The sequence below is a fragment of the Eleutherodactylus coqui genome, chromosome 5 (genome assembly GCF_035609145.1).
Source record: "Eleutherodactylus coqui strain aEleCoq1 chromosome 5, aEleCoq1.hap1, whole genome shotgun sequence".
NCBI lineage: Eukaryota > Metazoa > Chordata > Amphibia > Anura > Eleutherodactylidae > Eleutherodactylus > Eleutherodactylus coqui.
In genome coordinates, this window is record NC_089841.1 from 232,928,231 (window position 1) to 232,940,398 (window position 12,168).

General features: G+C 49.9%; 1 protein-coding gene across 1 annotated transcript in view; it reads right to left on the reverse strand.

Annotated features, from left to right (window-relative positions):
• SLC44A1 (solute carrier family 44 member 1) overlaps positions 1-8,974 on the reverse strand; it is a 73,190-nt gene extending 64,216 nt beyond the window's left edge. The window contains exon 1 of the mRNA XM_066604325.1: positions 8,656-8,974. Coding sequence (XP_066460422.1) covers positions 8,656-8,679 — 24 coding nt within the window. The 5' untranslated portion in view covers positions 8,680-8,974. The remainder of the gene's footprint in view (positions 1-8,655) is intronic.
• Between the last annotated feature and the right edge of the window lie 3,194 nt (positions 8,975-12,168).

Consider the following 12,168-nt stretch of genomic DNA (forward strand, 5'->3'; position numbering starts at 1 on the left):
GTACAGTAGCCAGATGGCTCTGATTGGACGCATCCAGTGCTGGCTCTGATTGACTCAGCCAGCTGTCACTCAACGGCGCTTAGCAAATCAGAGCAATCAGCCGGCATCACAAGGTCACGTCAGCAGCACCGGGGACAGCGACTTCACCAGCTAGGTGAGGATTGTTTTTCCTTTATCGGCAGCCTTGGCTTGAAAAACGCTGCATTTCTGAAAACGCCTGTGTGAGGGAGGCCTAACCGAATCATGGTCTGCGATGTCTTCAGAGTTGTCCCCACACTAGCCCATCAGGGACATCATTGGTTGATAATTCGAAAGGGAGCTTCCAGCAATGCATCTCGATAATTTGCGTGTCCAAGGGCATTCAGCATGCTAGAACATTCCTCGGCCAGCCATTAACAACTTCACTGATCGCACGCAGTACGTTAATTTCTATGCATGGTGCCCACTCTCAATGATGAATAAATCACAACGCTTTGAATATTTCATTTCCATTTCTTATTGTTTGCATATGATTTGTCTATCGATCCTGTGATTTCCAGAACTCCATGACTTTTCCCTCGTTGTTACAATTTCCATGTTGGGGAGTGTATTGTTCCTCATCTAGCACCTCATAACCTCTCCATAAGAAGCCTACCTTGGAATAGACACACTCTGGTTTCTGAAAGTCCCAGTGATACCAGCTGATCGCCAGGGGGTTTCCAAAGCAGAACCTCCGGCAACCAGCCAAGAGTGATGCTGTTTTGTACAATCCCTTTCACCTACCATGGGAATTTTCTCCCTTCAGCCAATTCTGAAAACCTTTACCGGGCAACAAAGAATATATTATGCTTCCAAATGTACAATGGAGAAAAGTAAGGTAAGTAAGGAAAAGTAAGATCAAACAATTGGAACAACAGTCCATCTGCTGACTAGTCCAATCTTTGCCATGTTGATACGTATCGCAATGTTTATAGATGCTGTAAGACTACAATAATATGCTTTATAATCAACAGCATATTCCACATCAATGTATAAATCTAATACCACATTATAGAAGGCCTAGTATTTAGTTAGCCTGTCAACCAGGGCTGTGAAGTCAATAAGGCTGCTTTCACATCTGCACTGGGGATTCCACTCTTGGACTGATTGGGGAGCAGGAGAGGGGAGTCCCTGTGGCCGAGCAGTTCTGTCTCTGGATGGAACCGAACACCATCAGATGGACCCCATTGACTATAATGGGGTCTGCCCACCTTTTTATTCAGCTGTCCAGCTTTTGGACGGAAGAAGGAGGGAAAAAAAAAAAAAACAGCGCTGCATGCCGCGCTTTCTTCCCGAATTTCCAGCTGCATCTGTGATGGAACCGCACGATGCACGATGAAACCACTCCAAGCCAAATTCCTAAGGGCTCATGTCCACGGGCAAAATATGATTTAAGATCCGCAGCGGATCTCCCGCATGCGGATCCGCACCCCATAGGGATGCATTGACCACCCGCGGGTAGATAAATACCCGCGGATCGTCAATAAAAGGGATTTTAAAAAAAATGGAGCATGGAAAAATCCGGACCATGCTCCATTTTCGTGCGGGTCTCCCGCGGGGACGGCTCCCGCGGGCTTCTATTGAAGCCTATGGAAGCCGTCCGGATCCGCGGGAGACCTAAAATAGGAATTTAAAGTATTTACCATCCGTAGCGGACCGGGAAGGTCTCCTCTTCCTCACGGCCGCATCTTCCTTGCTTCGGCTCGGCGGATGTGCCCGGCGCATGCGCGCGGCACGTCGACGACGTGCCGGCGTCAGGAATTCATCCGCCGGCCGAAAATGAAGATCCGGCCGTGAGGAACAGCTGACCTTCCCCGCACGCTACGGATAGGTAAATGCTTTTAAATTCTTATTTTCAGCGCTCACGTCCGCGGGGCAGGAGGGACCCGCTGCAGATTCTACATGTAGAATCTGCAGCGGATCTGATTTTCCCCGTGGACATGAGGCCTAACTCCTTTATTTTCACACCAACCCCTTCAACAATGTCTTGTGTAATAATATATTATGAATCAATATTTTTTTCTGAAGCCAGGGCCATGCCAGCAACCGCTGGCAGTTCACTATGGTGCCACACAGCTGCCTTTAGGAATCACTGTATCTGAAACAATAGCAAAACGGGCAACTACACTCAAGGATCGAAGGCAATAGAAATACCTCAACTACTTTAACCCCTTAAGGACACAGCCTATTTTTGGCATAAGGACGCAATATTTTCTGGTTTTCATCTCCATAACTTTATGTTTCCGTCAATATGGCTGCATGAGGACTGTAGTTTTTATTGGTGCCATTTCTGGGTACATAGATATTAAAAAAAAAAAAAGTTTTACATTAACAGCATTCATCATGCAGCATAAATGATAATACATTTCTTCTGCAGGTCGATACGATTAGGATACCAACATTTTTTTTTTATTATTTTAGGCTTTTCCACAATAAAAACTTTTCTGGATTTTTTCCCCCCCCTAAATCGCCGCTTTCGAAGTCCTATATAACCCTCTGCCCACTCCTGGCTCACCACGGAGAATAGTGGCATGCCGCGATTTGAGTCCCACGAGCAGAGAATCGCTATGATTCTCCGCTCGTGGACAGGAGGCTGTGCTTTCCATAGTAACGCTGCTGGCTCCCACATGTGAAATGCACGTGGCCGTAGTGGTTCAAATTAAATTAGCCTTTTTTTCCCCTAAGTGTTAGCTTATAACTTGAGTAAAATAAATATATGTTAAAGGAGATGTCTCATGAAAGCAAGTGGGTCTATACACTTCTGTATGGCCATATTAATGCACTTTGTAATATACATCGTGCATTAATTATGAGCCATACAGAAGTTATTCACTTACCTGTTCCGTTGCTAGCGTCCTCGTCTCCATGGTTCCGTCTAAAATCGCCTCTTCTGGCGATTTTAGACGCGCTTGCGCAGTCCGGGTCTTCTTCTTTCCTCAATGGGGCCGCTCGTGCAGGAGAGCGCTTCCGTGTAGCTCCGCCCCGTCACGTGCCGATTCCCGCCAATCAGGAGGCTGGAATCGGCAATGGACCGCACAGAAGCCCTGCGGTCCACCGAGGGTGAAGATGCCGGCGGCCATCTTCACAAGGTAAGTATGAAGACGCCGGACCGCGGGGATTCGGGTAAGTACTATGCGGTTTTTTTTTTTTGATCCCTGCATCGGGTTTGTCTCGCGCCGAACAGGAGGGGCTATTAAAAAAAAAAAAAAAAACCGTTTCGGCGTGAGACATCTCCTTTAACTGTAATTTAATTACACATTGCAATACCAAATGGTTATGTTTAGGATATTATACAGTTGTAAGATGTAACAGCTCTTTAAAGGGTGGAGGGAGAACACCTTCTGCACTAGTTCTCCACCCTTTTTTTTTTTCCTTCCATTAAAGTAAAGAAAAGTGCTAAACTAATAAACCACCACCCATTGCAAACAAGCAATAACCAGTAGCTTCTCTAGTAAATAAAATAAAAATAAAATTCTTCTTTACTCCAATCTGGCAATCAGCATAACCCCCGTATCACCGACCCTTCTGAAGAAATCAGTGATATAACATGTGATATTGTAACGCTCAAGAAAGTCGTCCAGGTCGCTTTTAGAAAATTCATCATCCCCACACCCTCAGGCAGAGAGTTCCATAGTCTCATTGCTCTTACAGTAGAGAACCCCCTTCTATGTCGGTGTAGAAACCTTTCTAGATATAGAGGGCGCCCCCTTATTACAGTCAGCACATAAAAATAATAATTTGCATGTTGATTCGTAGTCGTATGGTCACATAAGGCGGAAATGCTGTGAAATGTCTGCAGCGGTAAATTCTGCATACAAGAGAGTCAGAATTTGGACCATTTGCGTGGATTTTCACTCGATACAGCTGTGTACCCAGAGCTGATTTCAGCAGATACAGCACTCTTCTCACAAGGTTTGTGCTGCCAGTATGCCCTGGCACCCTCTAGCGATGGCCACCTCCACATCACCTGACCAGAGGCTCGTCGCTCACTAGATGTTGCTGTGTGCCGGGGCACGCTGACAGCGTAAGCATTGCTAAGTGATGGGAGCGCTGTATCTGCTGAAGTCATCTGCCTATCCCGCTGCCGATTGAGTCAAAATCCATGCGAATGGTGAACATTTTAACTATTTTGGATGTGAAAATGCTGTGCAATTCGGCACAAAATTTTCTGTTGCGGACTTTTAGGCCTCCTTCACACGGGCTACAAATCACATGTATGAGAAGCCCATGCTTTCCTATGGGTTCCTTCACACATGCTACAAAACACCACACAAGCCTCGCAGGTCCGGCGATATGCCCGCGACACGCGAGGTTTTGTAGCCCATGTTTCCTTATGGAGCCTTCCTCTCTGTTGCATCGCATCGCACGAAAACGTGGTTTGCATGCGATGCAACTTTGACAGTAGTAAATGCTACTGTCAAAGCTATGATCTAAGCCCTAACTACCGGGGGAAAAAAAAACCACATACATCACCTCTCCTGCGCTGTCAGCCCGGCCACAGCTTCTCCCCAGGTCCCGACACTGATCATCTTCTCTTCTGGCCGGGGATTGAGAAATCCCCGCCTCCTGGAAGCGCTGGCTATGATTGGCTGACACTTAGCCAATCACAGCAAGTGTTCGATGAATGGCAGTGAATAAGTGTCAGCCAATCACAGCCAGCGCTTCCAGAAACCGGGGATTTCTCAATCCCCGGCCAGAAGATGAAGATCAGTGCCGGGACCTGGGGAGAAGCTGCGGCAGCGCCCCGGACAGCGCGGAATAGGTGATGTATACTTTTTTTTTTCCTTTAGTTACAGCTTATATTCGGGGTAGGGCTTATAATTCAAGCCCCCCCCCCCCGAAAATCCTCGCACGTGATGCTACAAAGTCGCACAATTTTTTAGCATTACATGCAACTTTGTAGCACTACAAAATCGCGGTATTGCTGCAAGAAAATCGCAGTGATATCGCATGGTGCAGTGATGCGATATCGCTGCGATTTTCTCGCAGCGCTGTGGTGTTGCCCGTGTGAAGGAGGCCTTAACAGCATCTGCACTCTGTGCCACCCTAAGGCTGGGTTCACACACGCCGGAAATCTTGCGGTTTGGCCGCACCGAAAAAACTGCGAGATTTCCGACGGGAAAAAAGTGCTGCTTCAAAACCCCGCGACGCTTAGAGGAAAGCGCGGCCGCAGCGGAATTAAAAAGAGGACGTACTGCGGCCGGCCAATCAGTGACGCAGCGGCGGCTTTGCCGTCCCGTGTGGACGAGATTTCTGAGAAATTTCGTCCGCATGGCTGGCTAATCCCAGGATTAGCGGCGGCGCAATTCCGGACAGAGTTCCCGCGGTAAATCCGCCCTGTGTAAACCCAGGCTAAGGCCGGCTTCACACAGGCATATTGTCACACGCAAAATTTCTATGTGCAGTACGCAGTGAATGGAACCAATTGATTCCAATGCACAAATAGTACAATAAAAATATACCAATGTGCGCCACAAAAAATCATGTCACGCTCATGCGCACGCAAATTTGCATACGCTCATGTGAAGGAAGTTGAGGCCCAATTAGATGCAACGATTATCGCTCAAAATTCGTTAAGTGTCGAAAGCGAGCAATAATCGTTAAGTGTAAACGCGCGCCCATTGTGCACTCGTCAGTAGTTCGTCCATTGTTGTCTTTCAATCCGCTTAAAATCCTTCGTTGGGTAGTTCGCTTATCGTTTGGTTTAAATGAAAATCGTTCAGTCTTTTAGCGATTTTTACCTCATTTTTTTACCGTCACTGATGCACACGCCATTCAAACAAACTATAGTTCCATTATTGTTTATCATCCATTTTCCAACGATAATCGTTAAGGTTCAACGGTCGGCTAAGGTTGAACGGTGAGGTTCAAATTGCTCACTTAATCGCCTAAACGAATTTTGAGCGATAATCGTTGCGTCTAAATGGACCTTTACACTGGTAGCGGTACGTGTGGTGTTGCTTCAGCCTCTCTTAGGCCGGGCTCACACGGACGTATTTGAGTTGTGTATTGAGAGTATGATACGTGATAATTCGCGGCAATCAAATACATTGACTTATGCTGCTCCGCTCACATTCGCATGGATGAATTGCGGATTACACAAGCCCACAAGAGAACACAGCATGTTCAATTTTGCGCGAGAGAGACCATTGTTCTCTATGGGCATGTGAGCAACGCTGTGTATCCGCAATTACATAGTGTTTAGGCAGCGTATACAGGCACCATTGCAAAGCAATATAGCAGGAAAACAAAAAGTAGAAAAAGAAAAAAAAACAGGACTGTGAATGACAGCGTGCTTTGTGCGTTATGCCGTCATGCGCAGTACAAAAATCACTGCCACACACAGCAATTGGGCGGCTAACCGTGAGCGCCACAGCGATAAAACCCTGCGCGACTCACGCAGTTTTTTTTCGCATACAGTCGTGTGAGCCCGGCCTCGTGATTATATTCTATTTACATTTTGAGTGTGTTTGTAGTTTAACGGCAAGCGAGCCCGTTGACACATTGGCCACCTAAATAATACGAGCCACAATCACCCCATCGTTTGCCCGGACCTAACGGTAATAGAACAGTCAAGTGCATCCATCCACAGTGCACCAACTTAAGAGACGCGACAGAAGCCTCGCACGGTGAAGGACACCATCCAAATGCTTGACACAATGACGGCGGCAGCTGAACGGTAAAGTGGTGGTTTTTTTACTATCCGGAGTGGTGTCCCATCACTCTTGGTGACAGCGTGAACTAATGGACACTCAGCCATGACTGAATTATGAAGATGCAGCCAACGCACTGCAATACTCTACCGCCACATATCCAAGACAGCGCAGGAAGAATCCCAGCGGAGGAGGAATGTGTTGGGGTATTCAGCCTGACAGCTCCGCATGGCAACGCTCAGCAGGCTTACAATAAATCCTACATGACCTGGATTTCAGAGGGGTGACCTTACCACCGCAAGCACTTGAAACGCATCAGCTCATCCGGTCATATACCGGAGCCCAGGCACACAGGAGATAAACATATAAACCCCCGGATCAGCTTGTATCTTAGTAGCAACTAGAGAGCTCAGTGCAGATCCACATACAGACATGTCATTCAGCTCCATACAAAGTATCAGAAACATGACAGGTGGTGAAACGTTACAATGTATCAACCTTCAGTTCACAGAACACTGGCTCCTGCTTAGTAAATGCAGAAGGGCAAGGGTTAAACACCAGCAAGCCCCGCCGTGTAAAGGATACCTGTATCTATCCGGTTCATCGCGAAACTTGATGATGGCAGTGATTGAAGCAGAGCGCGGACAGAGATCTAGTGTGGGCAGACTGGCACCACTTCTATACCAATGTGCTACATTGGAAATAGGAACAGGCGCCCGTTTGATTTCTGAAAACAACGCAGCAGATGCCCACCGTGCCCGTCGTACCCTATGACTGGCAGATTAAGCTACCAGGGTGCATCTCTACAACCTGTAGTCTAGGGCAACAGACATGGAAGCGCCGTTCCCGCTGGCACAGTAACAATGTAATGTGCATTCCGCATAGATACCGCATTTATACGGACGACGTGAGATCACACCTGAAAACCTGCAATTTTTGGACACAATGCATTTTGCATCGTTTCAACCCAACAAAAAAAATAAATTAATTAAAAACGCGCTCGCATCAAAATAGCGCCGGCACGCGAGTCAGAAGCAATGTTATTTTTCTGCCCCCATAGAAAACGGACGATAGTGCCCAAGAAGCAGGGCACGCTGTGGACTCTTGGTCTGATAGAAAGGTTGCCCGTGTGTACCACAAGCGGACGGAACTCAAGTAAGGAAACGGCGCGCGGGAATACGGCTTAAGATTTCTGGCCTAGGGCCGGCTTCACACGCGGGCATATTGGATTATGCAGAGAATAAGACCCATTGTTTTCAATGCGTCCGGTCAGACAGGCGGATTTCACGTGTCTTTTGGCTGCGCAAAAACAAACACCGTGCGCCATTTTCCTGCACATCAAAAAGATCCCATAGAATTCAATGGGGGTGCGCAAATGTGCTAGCCGTATGCGAGAAAGACTGCGGAACGGCACAAAAAAAGGAACCAATTACCAATTCAACGGCTGCGTTTGTTTGCCACGTGGGGTAAACATGCCCTGCGGGCAGAAAAAAAAAATAGATTGTGCGACAACACGTAAAAACGGCTTGCTCGTAGCGCAAACCACATTGCACTCGGGCACGCAATTGGGCGTACACCCGTCTGAAGGCGCCTTAAGACAGATTGTGCTAAAAATTGGACCTGGCCAAGACCGTCTCTGAAAAAAAAATGGAATTTATGGCGCTAAATACGCGAACGTATGGATGGCGGATGAGCGTACGGCACAAGAGCGGACGGGCACAGGCTGTACAATCCACCTGTTGGAGGTCTCCGGGGACAGCGGTGACAACCGATGCCACCGGCGGGCACCTACGCCATTGTCAGACGCAGCGGTGGATGCCCTCAGCCCTGCTATGAGGCTACATACGGCGACAGGGACTTCTCCAGGGACCGGTGGGTGGGCAGCCAGAAGACCCCACCACAGCTGAAGTTTTGCAACCCCCCCCCCCTGCTCCAGCCATCGGTACAGACACCTCCTACACCCGGATCCGGGCGGGTTACCCACCTGCGCACTCCCACAGCACCCCATGGTGCGGCGATGCCCGCTCTCCGGCGTGGGAAGGAAGGAATGGCGGGAGGGCACAACACACTGGCAAACAGGAAACAATAAAAAGTGAAAGAGACGAGGCGGCGGCGGGGTGACGAGGACCGCACTGCACACAGCCGCCGGCTGACCACAACGCCCCTGCTGCTACTACGGGGAGGACGAGTCCCATCGGCTGCGCCTGTCGCAGGCTGGCATGGTGCGGCGGCTACTGCTGCTGGGGCGCCGCGCTGCTCTCCCGGCCCCGTCTGTCTAGAATGGAGCAGCGCCTGGAGGAGGGGACGGCGGAGTCACGTGCTCAAGGCGGGTCATGTGACTCCGCTCTGCCTGAGCTGGTGGGCGACCTGACGGACGGCGAAGGGGATGAAAATGGCGGGAACTTTCCAAAGACGCGGTTTCCGGCTTTTAATAGGGGTAGAATGGAAATGGTGACTGAAATCCCAGGTGTCCTGCTGGGTCCTGTCGGTGTGGGGCGGGGAGGCAGCAGCCTTCTTGTCTGACTGCTGCTCACCACACTAATGGGCATGGCTGACAGCCAGGCTCCTGCTCTAACCACAGAACACCTCACAGCCTGGCAGGTTAACCACTCAGATGCCACAATCAATGGCGACTGCAGTGTGTAAGCTGAGGACAGGCTCATTCTATCACCCATGGGTTCCCTGACCTTCGTGTCCGCCGTGTCCCTCGGCCATTAAGGTCACGCCTTGGTTCATATTTCCTGCGATGTAATTGCGTAGAGGGCATATACGTGACAGAACAGTGGCCTCTATCTCACGTATATCTGCCGCGTTCTGTTTTGCGCTCGCGGATTACACCATTCCGACACGCTCATGTGAGCGGAACCGTGCGAGGCAGGACTAAAAAAGAGCGAGAAGAAAAGTTTAATAAAGTTTAAAGAAAAAAATACGGATTTTACCACAAAAACCCGTTTTAGGGTGCCTTCAGACGCCTGCGCGAACCTCTGACAGTAGAGCCCATTGGTTTCAATGGGTTTCCTCGCATTCAGTGTTTTTGTGCGCACATAGCCGTCAGGGAGAGAAAAATGCGCCCCCTGTCTGCATTAAATCAAGCACGTCACGGCGCGATTTCGTGTTCTTAATCCATTCAGAGCGCCATCACGCCCTCTCTCCAGTATATATACGTATACGCTCGGGTGCAGGAGCCCTCAAATGGATAAAATATCAAAAATTTTTTTTAAAAATGACACCCCTAATGGGTATTACCGCGTCCGTAACGACCCGGACCATAAAAATATGTTGTCGTACATGATGAACAGCGTAAAAAATAATTAAAACCGGTAACAGCGGAAGTGTTCGTCTCCAAAGAAAGATAATGAATAGCAACCAAAAAGTTACACGAAACCCGAAAATAAGACCTAGCAGGATTTTTGAGGCTGCAGCATGATTTTTCAGGATTTTTGAGGATGCCCGAACTATAAGCGCTCACAGCTCCGTTGCTGAAAAAAGTCTAAGGGCTCATGTCCACGGGCAAAATGTGATTTAAAATCCGCAGCGGATCTCCCGCGCGCGGATCCGCACCCCATAGGGATGCATTGACCACCCGCGGGTAGATAAATACCCGCGGATCGTCAATAAAAGGCATTTAAAAAAAAATGGAGCATGAAAAAATCTGGACCATGCTCCATTTTCATGCGGGTCTCCCGCGGGGACGGCTCCCGCGGGCTTCTATTGAAGCCTATGGAAGCCGTCCGGATCCGCGGGAGACCTAAAATAGGAATTAAAAGCATTTACTCACCCGTAGCGGACCGCGAAGCTCTGCTCTTCCTCACGGCCGCATCTCCCTTGCTTCGGCTCGGCGGATGTGCCCGGCGCATGCGCGCGGCACGTCGACGACGTGCCGGCGACGTGCCGCCGGCGTCAGGAATTCATCCGCCGGCCGAAAATGAAGATCCGGCCATGAGGAACAGCTGACCTTCCCCGCACGCTACGGATAGGTAAATGCTTTTAAATTTCTATTTTCAGCGCTCATGTCCACGAGGCAGGAGGGACCCGCTGCAGATTCTACATGTAGAATCTGCAGCGGATCTGATTTTCCCCGTGGACATGAGGCCTAAGGGCTCATGTCCACGGGCAAAATATGATTTAGGATCCGCAGCGGATCTCCCGCGCGCGGATCCGCACCCCATAGGGATGCATTGACCACCCGCGGGTAGATAAATACCCGCGGATCGTCAATAAAAGGCATTTAAAAAAAAATGGAGCATGAAAAAATCTGGACCATGCTCCATTTTCATGCGGGTCTCCCGCGGGGTCGGCTCCCGCGGGCTTCTATTGAAGCCTATGGAAGCCGTCCGGATCCGCGGGAGACCTAAAATAGGAATTTAAAGCATTTACTCACCGCAGCGGACCGCGAAGCTCTTCTCTTCCTCACGGCCGCATCTACCTTGCTTCGGCTCGGCGGATGTGCCCGGCGCATGCGCGCGGCATGTCGACGACGTGCCGGCGACGTGCCGCCGGCGTCAGGAATTCATCCGCCGGCCGAAAATGAAGATCCGGCCGTGAGGAAGAGCAGAGCTTCGCCGCCCGCTACGGATAGGTAAATGCTTTTAAATTGCTATTTTCAGCGCTCATGTCCGCGGGGCAGGAGGGACCCGCTGCAGATTCTACATGGAGAATCTGCAGCGGATCTGATTTTCCCCGTGGACATGAGGCCTAAATGTTCTGGGTCTTAGACATCGGCGTACCGTCAGGGGTCACAATGCCGACCGGGCCCCTGCACTGAGGGGGCCAGAGACCGCCTTCTGCCATATACAAGTGTACATATAATGCATTCCCAGCTGGTCGCACTGCCAGCCGCGTGATTGCTGTGCTGCCGCCGACAAAGCGACCAGCCGAAGCACAGGAGGAGGGGGAGAGAGGGAGCTGAGCAGGGTGATGTCATCACCCTGATCCTAATACTGACACAGTAAACGGCCCCTGCCCTGCTCCTAATACTGACACAGTAAACGGCCCCTGCCCTGCTCCTAATACTGACACAGTAAACGGCCCCTGCCCTGCTCCTAATACTGACACAGTAAACGGCCCCTGCCCTGCTCCTAATACTGACACAGTAAACGGCCCCTGCCCTGCTCCTAATACTGACACAGTAAACGGCCCCTGCCCTGCTCCTAATACTGACACAGTAAACGGCCCCTGCCCTGCTCCTAATACTGACACAGTAAACGGCCCCTGCCCTGCTGCTAATACTGACACAGTAAACGGCCCCTGCCCTGCTCCTAATACTGACACAGTAAACGGCCCCTGCCCTGCTCCTAATACTGACACAGTAAACGGCCCCTGCCCTGCTCCTAATACTGACACAGTAAACGGCCCCTGCCCTGCACCTAATACTGACACAGTAAACGGCCCCTGCCCTGCTGCTAATACTGACACAGTAAACGGCCCCTGCCCTGCTCCTAATACTGACACAGTAAACGGCCCCTGCCCTGCTCCTAATACTGACACAGTACACGGC